The 12,214-nt window shown below is 44.4% G+C and overlaps 2 protein-coding genes across 3 annotated transcripts; both read right to left on the bottom strand.

Annotated features, from left to right (window-relative positions):
• Positions 1-339: 339 nt before the first annotated feature.
• On the bottom strand, positions 340-6,523 carry LOC123110502 (gamma-tubulin complex component 5). Of its 2 annotated transcripts, XM_044531039.1 has the most exons (16): positions 5,910-6,521; positions 5,553-5,813; positions 5,351-5,445; positions 4,815-4,977; positions 4,612-4,722; positions 2,782-3,903; positions 2,548-2,700; positions 2,366-2,465; positions 2,117-2,211; positions 1,867-2,040; positions 1,732-1,788; positions 1,587-1,658; positions 1,359-1,457; positions 1,148-1,279; positions 886-1,059; positions 340-792 (listed from the first exon to the last, which is right to left on the bottom strand). In XM_044531039.1, the coding sequence occupies exons 1-16, from the start codon at positions 6,063-6,065 to the stop codon at positions 652-654; spliced, it is 3,105 nt and encodes a 1,034-aa protein (XP_044386974.1). In that variant the 5' UTR covers positions 6,066-6,521; the 3' UTR covers positions 340-651. The 2 variants fall into 2 exon arrangements, with proteins under 2 accessions (XP_044386974.1, XP_044386973.1); XM_044531038.1 differs by having other exon boundaries at positions 340-1,059; positions 5,910-6,523.
• Positions 6,524-7,558: 1,035 nt separating this feature from the next.
• Positions 7,559-11,863, bottom strand: LOC123110501 (renalase). Its single transcript, XM_044531037.1, has 8 exons — positions 11,439-11,863; positions 11,078-11,350; positions 10,717-10,843; positions 8,824-8,885; positions 8,506-8,736; positions 8,228-8,349; positions 8,006-8,144; positions 7,559-7,883 (listed from the first exon to the last, which is right to left on the bottom strand). The coding sequence occupies exons 1-8, from the start codon at positions 11,751-11,753 to the stop codon at positions 7,722-7,724; spliced, it is 1,431 nt and encodes a 476-aa protein (XP_044386972.1). The 5' UTR covers positions 11,754-11,863; the 3' UTR covers positions 7,559-7,721.
• Positions 11,864-12,214: the final 351 nt, after the last annotated feature.

Genomic DNA, 12,214 nt, shown 5'->3' with positions numbered 1-12,214 from the left:
TCTAGTAGGATTGCAATTTGAAACTGAAACATTTTTTACCTCGCAAAAAAAAAAATACTCTGCTTGCTTCCAGGGGTTATGTTGGTGGGTCATGTTGTGCTTTGAGCTTCCAGGGGTTTTGCTTCTCTATATTGATTGCTGGTTACTTCCGGGAGTAATGCAGAAGTATGTTCATTGTGAGAGCTCCGATTTTTTTTTACAGAGCTCTTTCCTAAGTCATCTCGGCACAACTTTTTGCAAGCTCCTAGAAAACTCCATCATCTTTAGTGTAAAAAAGATTCAGATTAAGATTCACTAAAGTAGATAAGCTACACCCAAAAACTCAAAAGATTTGGTATGTGCACTTCATGGTTTGCCCCTTTTATTTTGGTATATGGGACCTGGAAGGATGATCAATCCATTCGAAAAAATTAGCACACATATCGCAACTTTGTCCTGACACAAGAGGAACCCAATCTCTTCAACATATCGGAGTACATTGCAACCTGGGAAAAGGAAGCAGCATCCTCAGAATGCCGTCAAAAGATGTTGCATCCTCAGAATTATGTACAGTAAAACCCAAGGAATTCAGGAACTGCTTCGTGCCACCTGGACGCCTCAGGTTTATGTACACTCCCCCACAAATGGAGGTGAAAAGCTCCTACAACCCTATCAAGGCTGCTGCCGAGGGCGGGACCCAGGGATCGCAGTGAAGCTTCCAGTGTCAGACATGTAATAGTGGTTGTAGTTGATCCTCGTGACCAAATCCGCGAGATGGGGAAAGTGGCCCACGTTGAGCTTGAAAGATAGGATCTGCAGAGGGATTTCAGCAGTAAATCTACTGACACGTACATTTTGGACAACATAAGAGATCATATTGTTTTGCTGAAGTAGGTAGAAGCATACCCTCAAGAGGAACACGACGCACTCGTCAAATTGCTTCTCGATACGATCCAACTCCATCTCGCATCTTGCCCTAACAGATGCGGCAGTCCCACCGGTGCCAAGAGTTTGCTCCACATTGTGGAAGTCTAGCGCCAATCCTAGTATAGTCTTGACTCGACTGGCAATCAGAGCCCACTGAAAACACACGGAAAATGAACAGTCTTAGCAATAGTTCAGAACTTCGAGACTGTCTTTGCTTTTTGTAAGAATGACATGTTCTCACCAACTTATCCGAGGCCACAAAGCATTGTCTCTGAATAGAAGAAAGATATGCCTCATGAACTTCCATGACTTCGTCCAATGTAGTAGCGGATGCCATGCCATCACAAAGCTCAGTCCAGGCACTATGATACACCTGCTCAAAAAGAAATGAGTTCAAGTCAAGACAGTCATAGTTTCTTATAATGAAATGAGTCAAACCCGTCTCAACTCACTCGATCCATGACATATTGATGAAATGCATCGACAAAATGCAGGAGCTTCTGCCCTACTATTAAGTGTTGTTTAAAATTATGTGCCGTGCTGCCTCTGCCCTGCCAAAGGAAAAACGGTTGATACATCAGAATGAAGCTTGCAAGATAGAGCAGATCCAACTATCCAACACTAAACACTATAGGAATTACAAAAAATAAGTAGCTCAAGATGATTTGATGCCAGCGTACCTTCCACATCCACTTTCGAGTTTCGTCCAAAACAAACTTTGCACGCTTGACTTTCAGTAAGAATCCCATGACCTGGTCCAGCAAAATGACCAAAGCCATCATATACACGCTGCCCTGTTATATACTTCAGTGTTAAAGCAATTACCTTATTATACTTCTTCAGAGCCTGTGTATTGGCAATTAGATCAAGGGGCCAAGACACCTGCCACCACCAAAATACATGAAAACTGTCACACACAGCAAATAACACAGATCATCCTTGTAGTTATTTGGAAAATACCTTATACGTGAAGTTAAGGCCATCAAGTGCATCAATGCCGAAACCCTGTGCACGACCTTTTCTGGAAGTTGGTGCACTTTCCTCATCATATCGTGTGTCATGCTTTGCTAATGAAACAACCAACGAATCTGGAGCAGTTAGGAGCATTTTATCAGCTGAATATCTTATGGATTCCTGCAAGTCAAGGATTAACGTAAGAGTAATGATGGACATAGATATCAATCACAAAGTAGATTTGAAAAGTAATCACCTGCAACAAAGTATTCAACTCAAAATCATCATCCCAGGAATTTCCTTTATCGAGCTTATCAAAAATTGTTATCAGAAACTGCTGCAGCATGTCACCTGAAAATTCAAGTTGGATCATTTGAAACATATTTATATGTTTACTCGTTGTCAAAAGAATATTTATTTCTCAAGTGAAAACTACTCTTCTGTGCAATGGAAAGTTTGTGTCGGGGAAAACACAGCAAAAGGTTAAATCCACTGGATGGCACACCTGATCCTAGCAAATAGATAGCTCGTAATACAAGCAGTTCATCCATTAATCTCCATTCACCCATTAGCTTGCACAGGATTTGCTTGCCGATGTGATCCACCTAACGAAGAGGAAGAAAGCACAAAACAATTATACAGATGGACTAACAAGAAATGGCATGTGAGTATAACTATTGATCAGACCTGTTTCTTTATACATTTAGACAGGCATTCTTGGATAATACCCACTGGATGCAGAGGGTCTTTCAAACTCATGCTCTGAATAAACTTCAGAACTCTTGATGCAAGTGTACTATCTTTCTGCAAAGGTAAAATCTCCGACAATGGGGCATTTTCCTGAAGGGCAATGAGGTTATAGGTTTATAGCTAATGAGAAAACATGAAGAACACAAAGAATACTTCAGAAGCAACTCTTACATTTGCACAAGGAAGAAGAGTCGGAAATGCATAAAGTTCCTCGAGGGTCCTTCTATCATCCTCTTGGCGAACATATTCCAAATCATCAAACCGGAAACCAAATTTAAAATCAGTTCCATCTAGTCTGGGAAAAGATGATGTAGGTTGTGTATCGCCACAGGTGCTAGTTCCAGCAGATTGGAGATCGCCAAATATAGCTCTCCGCATGTTATCATCATTCAACGGAGGAAGGTCAAAACTTGTAGAGATATTCAAATCACTCCAAGAATTTGGATTCCTCTGCAGTACATTTCCGCAAGCAGTGATGGCTGGATTTTCATAGCAACATGGACTGAAAGGCATTTCTACTGCATTGGAAGATACACCTTGCAGGTATCCCTGAACAGATATTGGATCCCTCGTAACAGCATCTTTGGACAAGGTTTTCTCCATATCATCATATTTTCTTCCTGAGATAGCATCTCTTAGGAGCTTTAACCAAGTCTTTTCGGAGTTATTTTCTGCACATGCCTCCTCACTCTTACATTCCAGAAAAGCTTGGATATCTGGAGCACTACCAGTACGCAGCTCTCTTAAGTATTCATAAACATGATCACCATTTTCCAACAGACCAGATAAGCATATCAAGAAAATCTCAGACAAAGTTAACACCCCCATTTCGCGAGCATCATGTCCAAACTGACCTGTAGAATTAGTAAGAGCACCTTCACATCTTAGATGCCCATTTTGGATTTCAGAGCTTAATATGTCTGGCCAATTTTGTCGACTAATGTGATTGGAACGCTGATCGATGTCAAAACCATTTGTGACACTAGTTCGAGTATGGTGTGTGCTTTGAGCATGCTGAACAAGCTGAAATGATTTTCCAGCAGATACAATGGCCCTTGCGATATCCTTCAAGAACACCGGGCACAGTATATCCACGTAACCTTGATTAGTGGCTTTCAAGCAAGCTCCTGTGTTACTTGGTTCCTGTTTGCTTGATTCCTTTGTCCTGATAGACTCACTATCAGTTAGAGTTGATGAATTATCAGATCGTGATCCTCTTACTCTGAGCATATAGCTCATTTCCCAAAAGGCCGGTTGATCTATCGTAACTGCATTATTTGCATAAAAGAACATCTACATCACAAATGAAAACAGAAAATGCTTAAAGTTCAACCAGCAACGCAGAAATGGAAAATCCTTTATCAAATTCCTACAGCGTTATAATAAGCTGGTACAATCAGTGTAATGTTTAACTTTGTAATATCACAAAGTAAGTTAGTAACCTTCCAGCAGTCATTTTTAAAAGCACTACAGGACTTACAGAACTTAAGTATCGGGCCAAGAAAAAGTAACATTTCAGACAACAAAGACTAATAACCTCATATTATACTAGAGACATTGGCTTAGAATGTGCGTAAGTAAGCGTGTTAAAAAATGGCTTCAGTTGAAACCATGAAAACTGTACTAGCTCAGTTTACAATCAAAGAAGGAAACTGAGCTAGGCTAATTCCTACCAGTTTAGACAGTTTCACCTAAAACCATTTTTGAACAGGCCTATGCTCAAGGATATATAAAGGTAAAACCTACAGTATGGGGTCAGGAACCTAGACAGTCCACAGAAATATATGAGGAAACAAATAATTACTTATGTCTTTGCAGAAGTCTACAAGGTTCACACAATATAACAAATTAAGAATGATACTCTCCAGTTTAAGCTCTAGATTTAGGAATGCAAGGACCTTATGGTAGTGTTTCAGTGTTTGACAAATAGACATATTTGAGAAAAAAATAATGTTATAAATCATCTATCAAAATCAGTTACAAAAGATGTTCCTTCAATACCTCTTCATAAGGGTCATCAAGAATACCATCATAAAGCCAGGAATCAAGGCACTGAAGATAAGGTAACAAGCTTCCAGCAAATATCACTAGCAGCATATGATATGGCTCACCCTGCAATTTAGATAGATTTGAATGAAGGTTAGTGGACATTGTGAAAAGAAGCATAAACAGATAGATTTCGCACAATTAGGCCCTGTTGCAACCTCGCCATCTTCCACAAGACAGACTTCATTTAACTTTTTAAAAATATGGTTCACAACATGGACTGCCACTTCACTAGATGCAATGTTTGCTCCAGAACCCCAAAAGCCGTCTGGCAGAGCTCCATGCACAACTTGATACAGATGTTCTGCTCCCAAACATAAACTGCAAGGAATTTTACAGCATTGGTGAGTAATGGCTACACATTTAGGTTAGAATGTAAAATGCTAAATTAACATGAAAACACCAGCACTGCTACTCAAAATATGAGTTGTCATTTCTACTCATTTTTGCCCTTGAAGAACTAACCAAATAGGAAACAGAGAAAAGGTAGGCAGCTCCTTGCCATCACATTTTAGACACGGTCGCTAATTTCCCTAAAATATACTACCTCTGTAACTACCAAAGGTATACATTAGTAGAACACAAAACATTGAGGTCCTTGACAAGACATAATAAGCACAAGCCTGCATCGCACATATACAAATGAACTGCAAATTGGAGGAAGAAAACGTCAAGGAATCATACTGAAGTATACCTTGACATAGAATCAGTTAAAGCCAGAAGAGTCACAGTCCGATCAACAGAAACAAACGACTTCTCTTCCTCCTTCAGAGCTGCTTCCCGGAGCCTCTGGCGTCAAAATGAAGACAGACATTAGAACATGGAAATCAGCCAAAAAAAAATCATCTGCTCACACTACATGAGAAATACACACAAGGCCTGAACTGCGATCTCACCATAAGCCATGAATCGACCGCACTAGCAAACGCACTCAATGTCGGAGTCCCACGACCGCACGACCTAACCTTCCCAACAAAGAGCTCCACTCGCTTCAAGCATGTCGCGGCGAACAGAAAGGGCTTGAGCACGGAGCCAAGGCTTGCCCGCGACAGATGCGACACATACGTCCCCGGTTTCTTGCAGTACGCCGGCACATTCTTGTCCCAGTAGAGCAAGTGCGTGTCGAAACCCTGGAGCACTTGGAAGACACTTTTGACCTGCAAAATGATGGACGGCAGTACAGTCCTCAAATCCCAGTACACAGGCATGAACCTGAAGAAGTAGTGCACCAACCCGCAGAAGGAAACCCTTACCAGCTCATGCTCGTCCGTCCTCGAGGCCGGCGCCGGCGCCGCGTGAGGAAGGCCCTTGGAGACGCTGAGCTGAAGCTTGTGTATGAAGCTTTCGGTGGCAGGGGTCTCCAGGTACCCTGCGGGTTGATGAGGAAGAACCATGGATGCAGGGGGCATGGGGGTTCAGTCCAATCCAGTTGAAGCCCCCAATTCTTTTGGAGAATGAACTGCTTTGGGCCACAAACCGGCGGGCGCGGCCTCGGCGCCGGATGCCCGTGGGCGTATGAGGCGGCTCCGGCGGAAGGTTGTTGAGGCCGGTGGGGCAAGGGGATGGCCGGAGCGGATCTGCTCCGGGGCGGCGTGGCTGGTGGGTGCTGAGACCTAGGTCTTTGGGCGGGGTTGTGAAGAAGTGGGAGGCCGGCAGCCGATGTTTTCCGGCTCGAATGACTCCACCGGTGGGGAGGAGAGCGCGTGGCGGGAGGAGCACGGGCGCGTGGTTGGCGGGAGAACCTCGCTCGCTGGCGCTGGCTTGCTCGGCGGCGGGACGAGCAGGTTTCAGACCTCAACCCTATCTGACCAAGTGTCAAAATGTTCAGTTAGCGTTTGGCTTCAGTTAGATCCTACGGCCCGTCTCGTTCATGGCTACAATTTTTGTATTCTACAATTAACGCTTTAGAAAAGTTCCCAGCTACAGTTTGGCTTCAGCCACAGCATCTCTAGCAGATCCCGTATAAGTTCGCCGGCGCGTTAAATTCTAGCAGATCCCGTATAAGTTCGCCGGCGCATTAAATTCTAGCCGAATTACAGTTCGCGTGAAAAAGCATGCCCAACTAAAAACGGCCCGGCCCGTAAATTCACGGGTGCCCCGCCGCGTTTTAGGGTTCGCATCCTTCACTTCCCCTTTCCCCCCTCCGCCGCAAATCATTCCCTCCGACGAGAAATCCTCCTTCCTTAGGCAACAGTTTGTCGCGTGCGCAGGCAGCCAAAGCTTCGCCCCCTGATGTCGAGCGTTGGTCATGGGAGGGGTGGCCGAGAGGGCCACGACGGCTCGCCGCCGCGCAAGCGTCGCAATGACGACGAAGCCGGGAGCACCTCCTTCCGCCCGCCGATGGAGGAGTGGGGCAAGGTGCAGGCGCGAGAGTGCGACGCGCTCTCCCGCGGCGGTGGCCGGCGGGCATGGCGCAACTTCGACTGGCTCGACAAGATCTTCTGGCCCGCGCTCAAGCGCCTCCGAGAGGCAGAGCACACGTGGTACGAGGCGAAGGAGGCAACCGCCACCGGAGAAGAAGGCACTGTGGCGCCGGCGAAGGAGAACGACCTAGCATTCGTCCTCTCCAACTCATTGATGGAGTACCATCTCCACATCAAGAAGGACGGTGATGATGATGAATAGATTTAGGTTTTTATAAGCTGGTATGTTTTAAGTTTGTCATATGAACTCTGTTGAATTCTATCAATGTATGTAATGTATGTACCGCGAATTAGTAGTTTAAATTATGTGGTATGAGTTTCCCGGATCTGATCTTTCGTGCCATCCGCGGTACCACAAATTCGGTTTACAGTATGCGTAAACGAAATTTACGGTACCACGGTTTGCGGCATCTGCTAGAGATCCTCTTAACGTTTCAGAAGAAATCTCTAAGAACAACATATAGTGGTGACCCGCAAAAGGAAAAAACATACAGGGGCATCAGCTTACGACAAAATTTCTACATACATAGTACATATTTTACATTCTGCAGGCTACAGCACACGAATCCCTTGCGAGAAAACAATCTGCTCATCATTTACAATGCTACAGCAATGATCAGTGCAGGATCAGGCAAAGACAGTTCATATGCTCGGTGCCAGCTGAGGTTCAGCTACCTGTGGCTTCTGGGGGTCCAAACCTGGGAACTGCCCGATGTCATGACCTTCTACTCGGTTTAGGCTGTCATCCAGACCAATCGCAAACTCCTCAGGCCGTTCCCCACCGCTCGCAAAGTAGTCAGCGACCTGCATTAACAAATTTGGTGTTAAACCGACCAGACTCGTATAACTTAGAGCTAGTTTGTTAAATGCGAAAAATATGAGATATGATGTGGAGTGAAGATAGAGCGAAGGATGGCAGAACTTACATGATCTCCAAGAGACATTCCGCTCAATACTGCTGCTTCTATACTTGAACCCGTGAGCCAGTCACCACAAATGCCTGCTCGACCCTGGGGATCAAATATGCATGGTACTCCTGGAGTGTTCATCGGTAAAGCTGCACCCCTGTGTTTGCCGGAATGAATATCATCATCATGTGTTGATGAAATAGTAACAGGTATGGAAGTCCAATGTGTGCATTCTCATACCACAACTGTACTCTTGTGTAAAATGGTCGCTGAAGAGATCCTGTCGAGAGCCCCAGAGCAAGTTCAACTCCCCCAAGCATGTCTCGTTTCACTTTTTCTGCAGTGGCATTTGGGATATTTTCCTATAATTTGATGGTTAAATACATTAGAGAATTCCACTAAAAATGATGGGTTTTTATTTTGGAAATTTCACCTTAGCTTAATTCACCATAACAGGGAGTAGTGCAACCAAATGATATACAACCAAAAAGTATCAAATTTCATTAAGAAAAAGCCACCTGTGGAACTTTGTTTTTCTTTCCATAAGAAGCAGTGCTGAAAAATGTCCAGCACTCGGGCCTGTTTGTCTCCAAAGGGAAAAGCTTCCGAGTATTGTTGGCCATCCAAGAGAGAGAATCAATATCTCTCACAAATGCTCCTTCAAATGTGCCATAAGAGTTATCTTGTGGGATTGGAAGAGGATCATCAAATGCCGCAAGTAGTGCCCAGACAGAACTCAACTCCAGTCTCTGAATATAGAGGGCATAAAATTTAGTACTTGGAAGAGAGGATAGCTGTCATCGTCTCATGACTTCAAATTTTGGTTCAATTTAAACCTTCATTTGCCTTGTCAGTTGGGGTAGACCTGACGTAGAAAGCAGACGGTTTGCACATTTCCCTGATCAATGAGTTAAAAAGGATTAACCAGGGGACACATATATATGGTTGTCTTGGAGAAAAGTCAGAGCATGATGTGCTTCTTGTACGAAGAAACTAAATGAGATCCATGAACTGTAATGAGGGTATTGCATAAAAGAATCTGTCTATGGTCTATGGTTCATAACCATGGCCTACTTCCACAAATTATGGCATCCATTCAGTGCTCATGGTAATTTATCTTATCGCATGTTTATATTTCTGTTTTGGTTCATACACCAATGGAACACCAAAATGTGCCAAAACCATCCAGCTCAATACCAGAAGGAAATCTGTAAATTAATTTCTCAATGGAATTCCATTGAACCACAATTTGGTTTCAGAATTGCCATTTCCAATATAAAAAAGGGTCGCGCTAACTGCCACACGTGTGACAGGAAGGGAGACGCACCACACGTCTCTAATGTAAACAAATTGCCACGTCATCGCATGCATGCAGGCAGGAATCTTTTTGGATTTTCAGTTTTTAAATGTTTTATCTCTTAAACGAAAAATCCGATTGAAAATCCGTTTTCACCATTAAATCCCTCGCGATGAGAGCTTCGAAACTAGATCCCATGTTGATTTGTTTTGATGAAAATTTTTTTGGATTAAAAGTTGCCATGTCTATTGCATATGAATTGCCATGATGTTTACACTGAAGTTGCCATGATATGTTTCAACTATTTTCTTTTATATTTAAAAGCAATTTTAACATATTATAAACCAAAGAATTAAGAAACTAGACTTGCCATGCACCATAAACTAAAATTGCCACGATACATGCACTTAAAATTGCAATGGTTCAATAAAAAAAATATTTTCATGGTCAAAGTACTGGAATTGCCATCATAAAAAAACTAAAATTGCCACGATCTACAAATTAAAATTGCCACATGGCAACTTTAGTTTAAGCACTATGGCAACTATAGTGTAAACATCATGGCAACTTCTGGGCAAAAAAAAATTTCGTCGAAACATATCAACATGGGGTCTAGTTTTGAAGATCTCGTCGAGACGGATTTAATGGTGAAAACGGATTTTTAGTTCGCTTTTTTATTTAGGAGATAAAACATTTTTAAGCCAAAAACCAAAAAGATTTCTGCTGATGTCATGTATTCATACGTGGCAAAATGAGTGGTGGTGGAGGCGTGTGGGCGATCTGCAAACGCCCACACGTGTGGGCGTTAACATTTCCGATAAAAAATGGTACCTCAAGTTATCTAGGCAGTAATTTTTGGACTTTTGTGTAACTTTACTTCATAATGTGGGACATTTGGGAAATTAGTAGGGTGCACCGAGGTACATGTGCCCCTGGCTGAGTTTTCTCATTTTCAGGTTTTGAAAAATTCTGAAATGATTTGTCAATGTGAATTATCCAATGACTTGTGAACCAGCAAAATTTTGAACAAAAATATTTAATTGTGTGCTCCATGAAAGAAAAATGGTACATTTACGCAGTCTGTTTTAGAAACTCTTCCCTACTTTTGTTCTTACAGTACACAAATATATAGTATATTTTTGCCTCAAATTTTGCATGCTCACACTGCATCCAACAATATGTATCCACAATTTTTTGCAGCGATTTTAAAAATGTACGCATATATGGTTTAATTATTCCAAGAAACAGGGTGCACGCGTAACCAGGTGGACAAAATCCTCTCTCGAGACACTTGGGTTTAATTTTTTTTAGAGCTGGCAGCCTGTCACATGTGGAGCAGATTGGAAAACACTGAAGTTTGAACTCCTAAAGTTATAAACTTAAAGAAACTGGCAATAAAGAGAAACAATATTGAAACGAAATTTGCACTGACCATTGTGTGCTATTACAACGGCATCATATTGACCCTGGGGCTTCTCATTCTCAAACAAGCGCCACAGGCCGTTGAACGGCTCAAGCTTGCTTATCCAGGAAGGCCTTACAACTTTAATCAGGTCATTCTGCACAGGTTGATATGCGGCTCAGCAACCAAATGAACAGCCATGAAAGTGATCAGAAGTTCGGTAAGTCCGTATAAGTGACTGATGGACTAAACTCCAACGAACAAATCGTACTAAAATTTAGTCACTACGCTCTACAGTAGGATATGATAATGTGATGCTGTAGTGAAGAAAGCTATAGCTAACTTGGTACTACGCGGAGCATGCATCCACAAGATGTCGACCTGATTATACCTCGGGCAGCATTGCGTCGGCAAGCGGGCGCATTCCTCTCACGCCGATATACCTTGGCGTCGAGGAAGGTATAGCTGTGAAATGGCCACCTGCCTCGAGCTCACCGATCGAGCCCCTCCATTCGCGGGCCAACCCTTTCTCGACCCACTCATCGACCAGCTCCTGGAACCTCTGGTCGCTCGCGGTGAAGAACTGTGCCGCGTGGTCGAACACCAGCCGCCGCCCGTCGTCGACCATCCTGGTCGCCATCCTGCCACCTAAGCCGTGCATACCCTGCGCCAGCGGCGGCGAGTAAGGGAGTGAGGCTCGCGCGTGTGGTAGGGCGCGGAGCGAGGGAAGGCGTGAGGGTGAAGGGACAAACCGTGTCGAATACGACGGCGCGGACGCCGCGGGCGGCGAGGGCGGACGCGCAGGCGAGGCCAGAGGCTCCGCCTCCGATGATGGCGACGGTGGGGTCGGCGGGCACGGGGGTGGAGAAGACCACCTGCTCCTGCTGGAAGCTCTTCTTGATGGCCGACTGCCGCGAGAACCGGGGCTTGCCGCGCGGGCGCCGCGGGGGCGCCTTCGGAGGACGCGCTCCTCCGGCGCCGCTGGCGGCGACCACCGCCCCGGAAAAGCGGGACGCGGCGCGCCCGGCGGCGGGGCGAGCGCATGGGGCGAGGTGGAAGAGCGGCATCGCGGCCTTGCAAGGTGCTCGACAAAATGCGGGAGCGGGGGAAGCAGACCGTTATCTGTTTACAAGTATTTTATCTTTACTTTGGAGAGAGAGAAAACTGACGTTCTCACGGTTGCTCCATGGTATTGTATTTTTCAAGGAAATTGGTTGTTCTGTACTGCGAACTTAGACGTCGGAGTATATTTGTGCTCCTCTCTGGATCTAAGCACTCTTGTATTATTTTACGGAGGGGGTACTTATCCAATACACCGACTATACATTGTTTACACCGATGATACATTGTTTATCTTAGAGCATATGACCAACGCGAGGCGCTAGGCTAAGGTGTTGGGATTGATTTCCTTGCTGACGGGTGGTTGGAGCAACAAATCCTGACGTCAGGGATTAAAAATAGGTAGCGACCGTGGCCTTTTCTTTCCCTCTGAACAAGTTGAAATGTCAAGTATCGAATGGCTGGTTTA

The sequence above is a fragment of the Triticum aestivum genome, chromosome 5B (genome assembly GCF_018294505.1).
Source record: "Triticum aestivum cultivar Chinese Spring chromosome 5B, IWGSC CS RefSeq v2.1, whole genome shotgun sequence".
Classification (NCBI taxonomy): Eukaryota; Viridiplantae; Streptophyta; class Magnoliopsida; order Poales; family Poaceae; genus Triticum; species Triticum aestivum.
This window is presented reverse-complemented; position numbering and strand designations above follow the sequence as displayed.

Bases quoted from the DNA above. Each gene is read 5' to 3' on its own strand.
- LOC123110501 (XM_044531037.1), bottom strand. From the start codon at position 11,753: ATGCCGCTCTTCCACCTCGCCCCATGCGCTCGCCCCGCCGCCGGGCGC. The intron at 11,351-11,438 runs GTTTGTCCCTTC...CCGCTGGCGCAG, and splicing joins GCGCCGTCGTATTCGACACG to GGTATGCACGGCTTAGGTGG. The intron at 10,844-11,077 runs GTATAATCAGGT...CAACCTGTGCAG, and splicing joins CCGACGCAATGCTGCCCGAG to AATGACCTGATTAAAGTTGT.
- LOC123110502 (XM_044531038.1), bottom strand. From the start codon at position 6,065: ATGCCCCCTGCATCCATGGTTCTTCCTCATCAACCCGCAGGGTACCTG. The intron at 2,041-2,116 runs GTGATTACTTTT...CTTGACTTGCAG, and splicing joins AGTTGAATACTTTGTTGCAG to GAATCCATAAGATATTCAGC. The intron at 1,659-1,731 runs GTAATTGCTTTA...TTGCTGGACCAG, and splicing joins CTCTGAAGAAGTATAATAAG to GTCATGGGATTCTTACTGAA.